Source organism: Nannobrachium achirus (assembly GCF_963921795.1).
Source record: "Nannobrachium achirus genome assembly, chromosome: 10".
Taxonomy (NCBI): Eukaryota; Metazoa; Chordata; class Actinopteri; order Myctophiformes; family Myctophidae; genus Nannobrachium; species Nannobrachium achirus.
The window spans coordinates 710,747-725,725 of NC_137819.1; the positions used below are offsets into that span (position 1 = coordinate 710,747).

General features: G+C 41.1%; 1 protein-coding gene across 5 annotated transcripts in view; it reads right to left on the reverse strand.

The window, feature by feature from the left end:
* fbxl2 (F-box and leucine-rich repeat protein 2) overlaps positions 1 to 14,979 on the reverse strand; it is a 120,183-nt gene that overhangs the window by 16,492 nt on the left and 88,712 nt on the right. For 3 of the 5 annotated variants that reach the window (XM_080735686.1, XM_080735684.1, XM_080735688.1), the window contains 4 exons: positions 9,832 to 9,996; positions 7,671 to 7,797; positions 6,261 to 6,335; positions 1,304 to 1,434 (listed from right to left, as the gene is read on the reverse strand). In XM_080735686.1, the coding sequence (XP_080591812.1) occupies positions 1,304 to 1,434; positions 6,261 to 6,335; positions 7,671 to 7,797; positions 9,832 to 9,996 (498 nt within the window). The remainder of the gene's footprint in view (positions 1 to 1,303; positions 1,435 to 6,260; positions 6,336 to 7,670; positions 7,798 to 9,831; positions 9,997 to 14,979) is intronic. The other 2 variants (XM_080735687.1, XM_080735685.1) reach the window with 1 other exon arrangement.

Genomic DNA, 14,979 nt, shown 5'->3' on the forward strand with positions numbered 1-14,979 from the left:
GACTTGACTTGACACACACACACACACACACACACACACACACACACACATACACACACACACACACACACACACACACACACACACACACACACACACACACACACACACACACACACACACACACACACACACACACACACACACACACACACACACACACACACACACACACAAATCACCAGTTGTTCATTGAATGGCGCAATGGACAACATTCAGCCACTAGATGTCGCACTTACACCAGGTCCGTTATTTCCCTGACTCACTGAGTCTATATCACACAGCAGTCTTCAGTGCACAAGGGCCCACCTGAACCTCTCTAAGGTGGTCAGAGATGGGTGGTCAGACGGGTAGAGCGTGTGTGCATTTTCAGAGCATGTTTATCAATCAATCGACTGTGTCCTGGTTTGGATCAATGGAACTAGGGCTGTCACGTTTATGACATTTTACATGACGATTCATTATTGTCACTCAAATAATTTGATTAACGAAGTTGCACACTGTAGACATGACACATAACCTAAATATACAAATACATTACTGACATATTTGATAACGTTATACTTAAAAAAGAACATTGATAGTGGAAATAGCCGATCTACAAGCTCACAACGCTTCACGCAACAGGTTGTGAGCTTGTAGATCGGCTATTTCAACTATGTTTTACGTAAAAAAATGTAATTTTTTCAATATGGAAACGATTATGACGAACATGAAAAATAATCACGATTATGTCAAATAATTGCGATTAGACAATTATGTAATAATTGTGACAGCCCTATGTCAGTGGCGTAGCCAGAAATGAAATTTTGGTAGGCGAAATGCCAGCCAAAATGCCAGTCCAATTCTTAATCCAGCGTGCTGGATTTAAACTATACACAACATAATCACGTATTGTGTTTGGAAGGTGTTTACTACATTAAGGACTTTATTAATTTGGAACAGAGGATATCCTACAGGTAGGAGGAAAGTAGTAGAGTGGCTTTGTTCAGTGTCTCTGTTGTTGGCTGCCGCTGCTGCTGGCTGCAGGGCTCTGAAATGGCTCGGCAGCCCAAATTTGAATCTCTATAAGCGTGTTGATTATTGGCCCGGCCGCCTACCAGTCAATGAATGGAACTGGTTGAGCGACATTCTATAGGCCTATGCTCCTCTCCACACTATACTGTCCAGTCAGGTCTTTACACAATGGAAATAGAGATTTATTTTATTTTCTTAATTTAGGCGAGATCAGATCTCAGTTGGTAGGCTAGTTCGCCTAATGTTCCCTACGCTTCTGCCCTATGTGTGTCGTCATGTCACTCACTTGAGTCGTGGACAGTTGAGTCCCAGGGCGGTGAGGGAGGCATCCGTGATGTTGGAGCAGCCTGACACACACAGGATCTGCAGCTTGTGACAGCCTCGACACAGACTGACCAGACCATCGTCTGTGATCTGCTGTGGACACAGCACAATGTTAGGGGGTTGCAAACACTTCATCCTACCCAATCAAACTAAATAAAAAACAACTGAGAATCGATGGTTTAATAAAATAATCATTGTAATAATCGATCCCTATTTTGGGCATGTCGTTGATATAGACAACACATTTGTAAATGTTCCCAAAAAAGAATCCAAAGAGCGAAAATAGTCAATCTACAACAGGTTTGGGAAACTGTGATGATGGATTGATTGATTGATTGACAACATTATTAGAAGTTTGCATAGGAAAAGGTACAGTTTCATGACAGTACAGTTTCTGCTTATTTGCACAGGAAACCAGTATCTCATATAGCATTGAATGACAGACGGACACTGGTAACATGTCATTAGGTCGAACACTCTTTAGATCGACCACCAAACTCTAAGAGCCTCTACAGACTAAGAGATTTCGCCTACAATACGATATTATATTTTTTTCATCGGATCGTATGAGCACACACACTACACCATCCTCAGTCTTGACGATTATACACAACAAGACCTTTCCTCCGACTCCCCTGTGGTGAAATCTGGTGCGAGACGTGACGAGACAAAAACATAAAAAATAAATCACGCCTCCCTCAAAGCGCAGCGCTGAAGAGCAGCAGGTGTCAGCGACAAGCTTGATTTGCCTTTCACCGTGTCACTGCATAAAGTGTTGGCCTTGAATCTCCCAAACCGTAAATAAAACAAAGCCATAAAAGATATGTTTCTGGATAAACAAACGTGTCTATAACCACTCAAACTGCATGGCGCACTGTGCGCAAAGACGCTGATCATTGATTTATTCCTGCATGCAAAACCGAACTGTTTTAAAGTGACTTTCAAAACTCAACAATCTGCTATAATACAAAGCGCCTCTGCGCTGCTGCTGGGCTGCGCTGCGAAGCGATACGAAATTAAACCAGTGACATTAAAAGTAAGATCATGATACAAACTTTAAATGGTAGTAGGTTCTAATCATATGATGATGTTTATGAAAATAATATTAATAACTAGTGACGGGAGTGAGTGGGGACGGAGGAAGAGAGAGAGGGAGAGTCGAGAGAGGGAAGGAAAAAGGAGAGATTTGCTCGAAGATATATCGTCACTACCCGTTTCCACACCGAATCACTGCTGGATCTCTACCCCGCTGTGCGGTGATTTTCAAGCAAGTTTGATATTTTCTGCTGTCGGGTGGGTTGTAAAAAAGGTTGTAAAAAAGCTAATTAACATATCGGCGGGCGTTTCCACACGACAGGAGAAAAACTGTGCCTCGTGAGCGAATTTGGGCTGTTCCTCGTCACAGTCATAAATTCCTCAAATGCCACAACATTGCGTACAAATTCTGTTTGTCTGGGGGGGCCCTAACCCAAACCCTAATCCTAACCTCAGTAAAACTATGCCTAACTCTAACCCTAACCCTAAACCTAACCTCAGTAACCGTGACGCGGGTGATTATCTAACCTGCCGACGCTCGCGGGTGTTTATCTCACCTACCGACGCTGTTCGACCCAACGGGAGTTCGACCTATGGGGCAGTCCCCACGGACACTCACACTCCAAAGGGACACTATATTTCCACACTCACTCCAGAGGGACACTATATTTCCACACTCACTCCAGAGGGCCACATAGCATATACTGTCAGGCAGTACTGTCTTATCTTCGTATTTTATCGTTAATGCCCTACTTCGTCTTTCTGTCAAGTAGTAAAATAGCCAAAGCTCAAAACGTGTCGCAGTTGACGTGTTCTGAGCTTGTGGATCTGCTATTTTTATTAACAATGCATCGATGTGACACAAAAAAGTTTCAGATCCAATTCTTTATTTGTGTTTTTGCTCAATTTCCCTTGTTTTTTATCTTGCATCCTGTATGAGTTATTTTTTCCCCCTTTTTATTCTATATCCCACGATTTTGTAACCCATTTTTTTCACCCAGTGCCAATTGCCTATTGTAATCCTGGGCTCTGCTCTCCCTCTGCCGTGCCTGGAGAGACAACGGACTGACCTCATGCTTCCTTCAGTGCATGAGCAGTCCAAGTTGTTTCTTTTCACCTGACAGGAGGGAGTTTCCCCGGTTTGGACGTAGCGCGTGGAAGGAACACGTTATTCCAACCAGTTCCTTTCCCCTCCATCAGGTGCCCCGGCTGGCCAGGGGGAGGCATCCTGTATGAGTTCTGTCTCCTGATTGGAGTAATAGAACAATAACAAGTGGTTTTGTACGACACTTCCCTTTTTAACAAAGTCACAAAGTGCTAACAAAACATTTACACCTAGCAGTACAGCAGCTCTTACACCTTGGCAGTGTGAGAGCACACGCTGCACATTTTGCTCGTGCGAGGGTAAATTTGTATCGTACTGAAGGTGCACTTTCTGGGTCCACAGTCACTACTAAAGCCCGCTACTAAACGCCCCTGAGGTTTCCTTTGTTCTATTTTGGTGTTTTTGCTAAGACTTGCACAATGTGATTTTGTTGTAGAGAACTTCCTTTCTGCACTGGCTTCACCCTGAACCTTGTTGCTAGCTGCTGTAACGTGGCACTTAATGTATGTATGTACTTATTAGGGATGGGACGATATGAAAATGTCATATCACGATTATTGTAGCCTCGGAAACCCAGGATTTTGGCGATCGGAAGAAAAATAAAGCCTGGGCAAGCCCCCCTATAATTGTGCTGGTTCATGACATTTTAATTGTAGATATCTTATTTTACATCAGTATTGTTCATGTGAACTGGTTTGTTTAGGCTTATGTTATAATTATAAAAATCGCTATTATCACTTGTTTTCCACCGCGGATCACTTCCTCATTTACTCAAAGCGGACAGCAGCAGGAGTCATGTCAACCTCCACGTCATTTCGAGACGGCGGAGGACCCGGCGAGGTAGCATAGAATGTGCCGTGTTAGGTTAGACTACGATTATTGTGACAAAAGAAATCGCGATTTACGATTATCGTGATAATCAAAATCCATTATTATAGGGCAGAACATTTGCCAAAAAATTGCCGATCTACAAGCTAACGCGACGGGTTGTGAGCTTGTAGATCGGCAATTTTTGGCAAAGACATAAATAGAGAGGGGAACAAAAAGTCTATATCAAGTACATACTCTATTATTATAAGTACCTTTAACCAATTACAGAGGGTTTAAGTGGTACCGGATATGCAGCTCGGCAAATAAAAGGTGAATTGATCCCAGTTCATGACGGAGGACGATATCACGATAAATTAAATCTCCACGATACGATTATCGTGAGTGTTTTTTTATCATGATAAACAATAATATCGTGTATCGCCCCATCCCTACAGTATATGCCTGTAAGCCAGGGTTTCGGACGTGAAGTCCAGGGGTGCCTCAGAATACTTTGATAATATTTGTAAATTGAATTCATCAATATCACTTCAGTTCAACCACTTAGACCCACTGTGCTTGGTAAAACAGACCTGAGTTGCACTGTACTTGATGAGTTCTTTTTCCATCAATCCCAAATCTCGTCACTCCCCTGTGTTTTTGGTGAATTTCACCCCCTAGAATAGGGACGTTGGGGTTTAAGTGGTTAAACGCCAAGTGTAAAAGCTATTTTCGATAATATGTCCTAATTGAAACCGATATTCTCGATATTTTCCTCGTGGCATACTTGAAAAGATTTACATATTTGACATTTGACATGATTATTGTGCAATTGACAGATTGTTAGTGATAGATTGATAGTATTGACATTGGTTCTCAGTTAATAAGGTATGTTTGTAAATATACGGCCACTTGTGTACATGCATGTTTAAAATAAAAGCATGGATATATTAATCTATTATTTTAATAGCATAGTATTGAATGCACAATGTTTATACAAATGAAACAGAATTGTATCCATAAATATACAATATATGGTGTAGCCCCATCACCACCCCATTAGTTTGGGGGTCCCTGCTCTATCTCCCCATTAGTTTGGGGGTCCCTGGCCTGAAAACATTGAAGACCCCTGCTCTAAAGTAACAATGTAATTCAGGGGTGCCGTGGATCAAAAAAAGGTTATTCACAGGGGTGTCCTGAGACAAAAATGATTGACAACCACAGCTGTAATCAACGAAAAAACAGACACACTAAATGCGCCCCATGTCCCACGCTCACTCAAGTTCAAATGGTTTTAAAACATGATGTAAATGCAGCCGGACACATGGCTTGAAGGCATGAAAGCAGACAGTGTTTGAGGTCTAAAATGAAATGTATCTGTGTACAGCAGTAGTTCTCAAACCTTTTCACGTCAAGGACCCCCAAACTGACATGTACTTAGCCGCATTTAAAAGGCTACTGTGCACGCGTCTTCCGTTTTAATCTCTAGTGTGCCTGTTCGGTGCTCAAGACTTTCAACCTAAAAGTAGAGCGTTACTCCTCCAGGTGCTTCAAGAGGCAGCGAGCGATTTTCATTGAAATGAATAGCTGGGGGGCGGGGCAGTCTGCTCTCTAGTTGCGACCGTCAGGTCGCAGTTACTATCAACACCTCCACCGGATGTCAGTCTGTCCATCCATCAGTCAGTCCGTCAGTTTCCCACCCCACATTTCTCACATGGCCCTCTTCTAGCGCCACCATGAGGCAAGACACATTTTTGGACACAGATTTACTACAGATTTAGACCCAAAATCACACAAAGCGATGCGCAGTATCTCTACAGTCATGTCATCAACATGGATCTGTCCCATTTCCCATAATCCCTCCTAATTGGCTACCATTGCTTTCTAAAGTTTGTGTATGAGACCTGATGGTCGCTTATCTCCCCATTTAGGGAGTCTTACTGGTTCTTATATGATGACTCTGTGGTCTTACCGTGCATGACTGCATGTTGATGGTGGTGAGTTCAGGGCAGTGCTTCTGCAGGTGTTTCAACGCTCCATCGTCCAACTGAAACAAAGCCATGACACGCAGCTCACACTTAAATCCCTTCACAACGTATCATAAACACTCAATACGTGTATGTGCGTATGTGTGTGTAAGTGCATGTGTGAAAGTAGCAATACATCATAACATTAAAGAAAATGTATTAACTGTACAAATACTAGGCTTATGTATTAAATAATGGACAGAGTGCACTTGTTGCCAGAAGGTTGCCAGTTTGATACCCCAATACCGCTGAAGTGCCATTGAGCAAGGCCCTGCACCCCAAACTGCTCCAGTGGAGCTGCTCAGTGGCCAACAGTATAGGACTGTGGTTGTACTGGTCAGTGGACTGTGGTTGTACTGGTCAGCTCCCAGTACAACAGTATAGGACTGTGGTTGTACTGGTCAGCTCCCAGTACAACAGTATAGGACTGTGGTTGTACTGGTCAGTGGACTGTGGTTGTACTGGTCAGTGGACTGTGGTTGTACTGGTCAGCTCCCAATACAACAGTATAGGACTGTGGTTGTACTGGTCAGCTCCCAGTACAACAGTATAGGACTGTGGTTGTACTGGTCAGCTCCCAGTACAACAGTATAAGACTGTGGTTGTACTGGTCAGCTCCAAGGTGTAATGTGTGTGTGTCTATGTGCAGGGTGTTGATGAAAATGAGCACTTGTGCTCAGTTTCTACCCTGGGTAAATAAAATAAAAAAAGACTAAATCTGAATTACATTTTCTGTATGTTTTGGTCGTGTGTGTGTGTGTGTGTGTGTGTGTGTGTGTGTGTGTGTGTGTGTGTGTGTGTGTGTGTGTGTGTGTGTGTTTGTGTGTTAGGGCATTCACCAAATATTTGAATATTCGAATATCAAAGTCACTATTCGACGTTGTTCACTGAAGTCGAATATTCGTTTATTTTTTTATTTTTTTTTATAGTTTTCTCTTTAAAAATATATATAGTTTATAAAGCTTGGCTAGATAGGAAGTCATAAGAATGAGTTGTCAATTTGTTAATGCTCTATACCAGGGGTTTTCAAACCTTTTTATGCCGTGACCCCCAAAATAAACATATTTGAACTGGGGACCCGAAACCCTAACAAGCACTTGGAATTGTAGGCATTACATTTAATGTGACTCGGTTCCGCAGATACATATTGTGAAAATAGAAGATCTACATGCTCACAACGCCTCGCAACGCGAGGCGTTGTGAGCATGTGATCTGCATGTGATCTGCTATTTTCACAATGTTCGCCAGTTTGGCCAGTCCTGTCGAATATTCGACTATTCGAATACTTTGAGGTCGAATAATTCGAATACTAAAAATCACTATTCGTGAATGCCCTAGTGTGCGTGTGTAGTGACCTGTGTGCATCCTCTGAGGAACAGGGCGTGTAGTCCCTGGCAGCCCCTGGCCAGAGCCTCGATGCCGTCGCGGGTGATCTGGTCACACCAGGACAGGTTCAGCATCTCCAGCATCCTGCAGCCATCACTGACCACACACACACACACACACACACACACACACACACACACACACACACACACACACACACACACACACACACACACACACACACACACACACACACACACACCTTGAAAAACACGTCTTAAAGGAGAACACACACCGTGAGGTGGCTGTGCAGTGTTGCGTCGCAGTATTGTCACATGTTTTGAAGAGGCAAGCTTGCTCTAAGCTTTCCTTAGGCTGTCCTTAAGCCACAGAGCAAGCTTGCCTCTTCAAAACCGCCTTTTTTTCCATTTTCCCAAAGAATAATTAAAAATAAATGAAAAAAGTTATTGAAAAAACACGTATTAGGAGGGTATTATGAGTCACCAGAAAAAATAATTGGTGTTTTTAATGAATCTATCATGGTTAAAATGGAGGCGTCCTGCAGGAGGAGGGCCTGGTAACATTTACATCAAATATCTAAATACTGAATGAAGCAAATTAAAAACTGTTCAGGGTGTTCATAAAAGCCTGATTAGACGACCAAACGACCAAGTGGAATATCCCTTTAAGTGTCATTCCCACCGGACACGATAAAGATAAAATATATTGTTTTAAAAATCGTTCTAATTGACACAACATTGGACATTGCTAAAATTGGAAAAGGGCTAATCTCAAAGATTTACAGTTCTATAACTAAACATACAGAAATGTCTTTGGATAAAATCAAAAAAGACTGGGAAAACGAACTGCGAGGGGTTATAGATGATAATGTTTGGAAGGACACTCTAATGAGAGTGAATGATAGCACTTCATGCGCTACGTTGAACTTAATATAAGCGATAAATAATTGACCACAAAAAACGATAATATTGCTTATCGTCCCATCCCTATGAGGGAGTGGTTGGTGACTAGGGGTGTAACGATATAGTAACTGAATCGAAAAATTGATTTTAATTTGCAATGATCTACTATATCGTTTGCAAAAGCAAAATATCGTACCGTTTTGGCTTTGTATCGTATCGTATTAAAATGCGGTAACTGGTGTCGAATCGTTGTTCAATGCAAATAATTGATTGTATGGAAACTAATTTGTGCCTTGTATTTAGGGAAAATGAAAAACAGGAGTCTAATTACCTTTCCATTCCATATAGCTACTCTTGGTCTATCGATAAATGTGTGTAATCTGTGTTCATGTCAAGGTGGGTTAGTCCATATTTGTTGAAATATAATGTCCATGTACTGCATTTGCTAGATAATCAAATTTTTACACGTTTTACACAGATTTAATTTCTTTGCAAAATAGTTACTATATCGATTTTAAATCATTGAATCGAATCGTATCATATCGCCATGAATGAACCAATATCATCCATGTATCGTATCGTCAACCATGTACTGTATCGTGATGCGTATCGTATCGCTGTTAAAATGTATCGTTACACCCAAATTGACCCTGACCCAATACTAATTATCTTAGGTACAGACCCCATCTCCAACTTGACAAGTTCACTACGAACAATCTCCTTTCATATGGTCTGATTACAGCAAAGAAGCTGATCTTAACTCATTGGAAAAAAGAGGAAGCACCTGCATTTAAACACTGGCTTAATGAAATGACTAGTACACTTCATCTTGAGAGAATACGATATTCACTTAGAGACAGAGAGGCACAATTTGATAAGATCTGGCTGCCCCTTGTCCGTTACCTGAGTAGAAGGATGATGTTATTATAAACTGTCTGTCTATTCTAATGTATGTGCATGGTTCTTGTATGTCCACGGAACAACTCCTTTTGATTCTCTAGTATGTGCTGCGTCACTGATCAGTAGGAGTGGGAGGGAATGAAGGGGTTGTTTTTGTCATTATGTTTCTTGGTTTTGTATTTTATTTCTTGTTTGTTTTCTTGCTCTTTTCTTCTCTTTCTTTTGTCTTCCTTTAATTACACTGAAACAGAAAATTGTTACTCTGATAACATGTCCATGCTGTTGTTGATAATCTGTTGGCACTAAAAACATATTTGACAAAAAGGAAATGTATCGTTACACCCCTATTGGTGACAGAGACGTGTACCTGAGGGCCTTGAGGGAGTGGTTGGTGACGGACACACAGGAGGTGAGGTCCAGCTGCTTGAGCTTGGAGCAGAACTTGCTGAGGCTGAGGCAGGTGCTGTCTGTGATCTTGGTGCAGCCGTTCAGGTTCAGCACCTCGATGTTCCTGCAGTTCTGGGCAAACGTCCTGCAAGACAACCAGAGGGCAGTCACTCATCTGTCAGGGGCGTCACACCAAATTCTGGGCCCTGGGTACAAGGATTCACAGCGGGCCCCCCCCCCATGAATGTTTAACCCATTTAGATTGGGAACGCATTATTACGCGTTATTTTGTGCTTTAACTATTGGAAAATAGCAGATCTACGAGCTCACAGCGCAGCACCGAGTGCCGCGCTGTGAGCTTGTAGACCTGCGATTTTTGAAAAATCGTTAAATAGAATTTGTGCAAGTCTTAAAGGGCCAGTTCACATCTGGGGCAACCGGATCTTATTTTATTGTTGTTTGGGACACGATCAACACAATCCTGAGTTATTTTTTGTGTTCAATCTGTGTTTTGAGATATTTTAGTATTTCAGCATGAATGATGATGCATTTTGCATCATATGAAGCAGCATGATGACTCATATGACGCAAAATGCATCATCACCCGATTCTATAAATGTCTTCTAAATCCTTCTAAGATCCAAAAAAAAATAAAAAAAAGAATCTGTTTCTATGTCAGTGGTACTCAGATATATATATATATATATCTATATATATATATATATATATATATATATATATATATATATATATATATATATATGTTTCTATGTCAGTGGTACTCAGATTGTTTCATGTGAAGGACCCCCAAAATGATATATATTTGGCCACGGACCCCCATCTCAAAATATGTCGTTCCAGGGACCACCCGAAGCAAAATATGAGTTGCAAATGTTTGCTTGAAAAATACACATATTGAAAGATTTGCACACATTTTCACGAAAAAATAGCAGATCTACAAGCCGCTCTGTGAGCTTGTATATATGCCATTTTTCAGTAGCTAAAGTATATCAAATAATTATGGCCCCTCCACCTTGGGCCCTAGTAACTCAGTTCCCCCCCATGCCCGTGTGACGCCCCTGCTCAATCTGTCTCGTTGCTTCCACCTGATGGATGAGCTGAGGGAGTGGGACGTCAGGGCTCGTTCAGCGGGCGCTCGACACAAATCATTACTGATCGCCCGGCGGCCTGCTGGGGTTTCCTACGTGCTCGGCCACCGATGCCCTGTCATTTCTCTATTGATTGGTGTAGACGTTTGAGATTGTGTTAAAGGTGCCTGGGTGGGGACACTTTAGCACCTGTCCCCCACCAGTCAACTGGCAGGTAGAGTGAAGTCTGACTGGGGCTTGTACGGTAGGGAATTCACGAATAGTGATTTTTTTAGTATTCGAATTATTCGACCTCAAAGTATTCGAATAGTCGAATATTAAGCAAGCAAGAGGCGAACATTGTGAAAATAGACGATCTACATGCGCGTTGTGAACATGTAGATCTGCTATTTTCAGAATATTTATCTGCGGAACCGAGTCACATTAAATGTAATACCTACAATTCTTTGTAAGTGCTTGTCAGGGTGGGGGTCCTCAGTTCAAATATGTTTATTTTGGGGGTCACGGCCTAAAAAGGTTTGAGAACCCCTGGTATAGAGCATTAACAAATTCATCCACCAAGGGCATTGACAAAAAAAAAAAAAAACGAATATTCAACTTCGGTGAACAACGTTGAATAGTCACTTTGATATTCGAATATTCAAATATTTGGTGAATGCCCTATTGTACAGTGCATTTGCCTAAACTGCCACTTTGGCATGATATAACCAGGTATCATTTGACAGCCCTGTTCTGTCAAATCCCTGGTTCGATTTGTGAATGAAAACATTTCTGTCCTATGTCTTTGTACAACAAATAGAAATGAAATAGTAATAATGTTACTGTATATTTGGTGAAGAGACTCGTTGTATAGTAGACTGAAAAAAAAAACACACCAAGAAAAGTGCAAGTAAGTATTCTGAGGTGCACCCGGACTGCGCCAACTTAAAAGGGAAGACCACCCATTTTCAATATTGAACTATGTCATTAATATACCTTAGAGGAGTTGTGTGGAAATAGAAAAAAAGTTCCCCCCTTCTGTGTTGCTTAGAACTGTATTGTAAAGTACAACTTGATGACATCACACCATTGTACTTTACAATACAAACCCCAAAATCAATCCTCCAGTTCTAGGCAATACAGAAGGGGGGGAAACTTTTTTCCTATTTCCACACAACTCCTCTAAGGTACAGTATATTAATGACATAGTTCAATATTGAAAATGGGTGGTCTTCCCCTTTAAAGGGATATAAAAAAAAATATTAATAATCAGGCTTTTATGAACACCCTAGTCTCGCGTAGCCAGACAACTATTTCACAATCTCTGAATGCTATATAGAGTCTGGAACAGCAGCTCCCTAACGGTGAGTAATGGAAACGGGCATTACCGTTCAAGAAAATATATTTTAAAATGTCATTTCTGCTAAGCAGCAAGCTAAACATGCTTATATGATTTTTATTTATATAATGATAAATGTGTGCGACGTGAGACTGAAACGGAAGTGACGAGGAGGCTTCACTTCCGCTTCATCTCGCACTCATCATTTCTATTCCGGTTTGCCAGACTGTATGCTGGGAGCATTTGATCAAATCACGGAGGCAACAGTCTGGCCACGCGAGACTATGAACACCCTGAACAGATTTTAATTTGCTTGATTCAATATTTCGATATTTGATGTAAATGCTATCAGTTTTTTTTTATAACTTCTTTTCATTTATTTTTAATAATTATTTGGGAAAATGGAAAGAAATTCAATACAAAAATATTATTAAAAATAAATGAAAAAGTTATATATATATATATATATATAAAACACAGCCTGCTCAAGTATTAGGATGGTAGTATGAGTCACTCGAAAAATAATAGTAATGTGTGTTTTTAATGAATCTATCATGGTTAAAATGCAGTTTGAAGTTACAATGTGTGTATGTGGAGGCGTCCTGCAGGAGGAGGGCCTGGTAGCATTTACATCAAATATCTAAATATTGAATCAAGCAAATTAGAATCTTTGTGAAATATCCCTTTAAGGGCACCCACTTTGAGAAACCCTGCTCTAGTGTTCTTGAGTGTCCTTGAATTTTAGGTCAAACTAGGCCATTTTTTCTGTTAATAGTTTTTTCTCCTGTTCTGTACCCTTTTGTACTCTATTTTGTGTCCTTTTGTAAATGTTGCTTGTTCTACGGATGGGAATTTGCATTCTTGCTGAATCAGGTGTATTTACACTACATTTTGTACTACAATGATAAAACTATCAGCACCATATATTAAACTGGATGACCAGAGGGGGACATCAACAAATCAACCCCTGCCTATTTTGAGTTGAAAAAAAAAAAAAAAAAAAAAAAGGAGGAAATAAAAGTGGCAGAATGTAAAGAATTTATAGAGTTGCTGTCTGGCAGAAACCTCTTGTCTATTATTTTAACTTCATGGTGTTGTGTTTATTTCTTTCATAAATTAATGCCCTATACCATCCTACTAACAGCATCACGCAAAAGTAATCACAAATAGCAGTTCTGCAAGCTCAAAACGCGGTGTGAAGTGATGCGCTTTGAGCTGGTCGATCTGCTATTTTTGCTATTTTTGAATTTGAATCGTGAAAATTTACATTTTGGGACGTATGAGGTTTTGACATTGGCATCATATCACCGTTTATGCCAGGATCTATGAAATATGCTTTATTTTTTTTTACTTTTTACTTTTTATCCCACGATTTTGTAACCCATTTTCACCCAGTGCTAATTGCCTATGTAATCCTGGGCTCTGCTCTCCCTCTGCCGCGCCTGGGGAGACAACAGACTGACCTCATGCTTCCTTCTATGCATGAGGAGTCCAAGTTGCTTCTTTTCACCTGACAGTGGGGATTTCCCTGGTTTGGACGTAGCACGTTATTCCAACCAGTTCCTTTCCCCTCCAGCAGGCACCCCGGCTGGCCAGGGGGAGGCATTATAGAGACCAGGATTACTGCATGTTTTTGTGAAGGTATCAACCCTAGGAGACACGGGGAGAACATGCAAACTCCACACAGAAAGGCCCTATCGCCAACCCCACCTAGCCTAGGGTGTGGGCGCTGATGACGCGGAGGGAGGAACACGCCTCCAGTGCCCACAGCGTCCCCCGGCGGGAATCGAACCCAGGACCTTCTAGCTGTGAGGCGAAGCGCTAACCACTGTGCCACCGTGCCCCCCAGATCTATGAAATATGCTTAATCAATAATAATAAACATCCCTACACGTCTGAACTCCAAGAATTTGACAACTTCCATCAATCACACTCGGCCGATGTGTTAAAGTGAAAAATGCCTAGTCACTGTAAATATTTCTCTGCCATTGATGCACTATAGAGCCCACAAAATGTACTATATGTACAGCTACAGTACACTATAGCTAAATCTGTCAGTGGAAAAATATATATATATTTTTTCAGCAGATATCTTAGTAGCAAGTTTTGTTTTATTGGCTATGACAGCCAATGCATTTCAGTCTAGAAATGTAACCTTTTTGGTGAAATCTACAGAAAAAAAATTGCCCCTGAATAATGTACAGATCTACAAGCTCAATGTTCTGCCAATCACTGTGGTGGAATTCTGGATCAATTAGTACGTGTCTACTTGACAAGGAAAATGGAGACAATACTCCATAGCAGGGGGTGCCGCAACGGCAGTCCAGGGGTGCCGCAAGATAATTTGATAATATTTGAGGTTTATTTGGACACTTGAAAAAATATTTAGTATAATTTTAAACTTGAAGTACAAAGTTATTTTCAGTCAGTTCTAACCAAAATGGCTGTTGTCTCAACATTTTCCTCGCAACATAATCACTAACATATCGTCACTGTCGGGCAGAAACCTCGTATCTCCAAGTTTCAAATGTGTACGTCTTTTGGTAAAGCAAAGCCCTGCTTCATCATACAAGACTGTCGCATAAAGCTAGTGAAAACAGCCGATCTACAAGCACACTTGTAGATCTGCTGTTTTCACTAGTTTAGTACATTTTATAGATGATAAATACAAAACGAACGGTTTTGGACGACGATGTGCTAT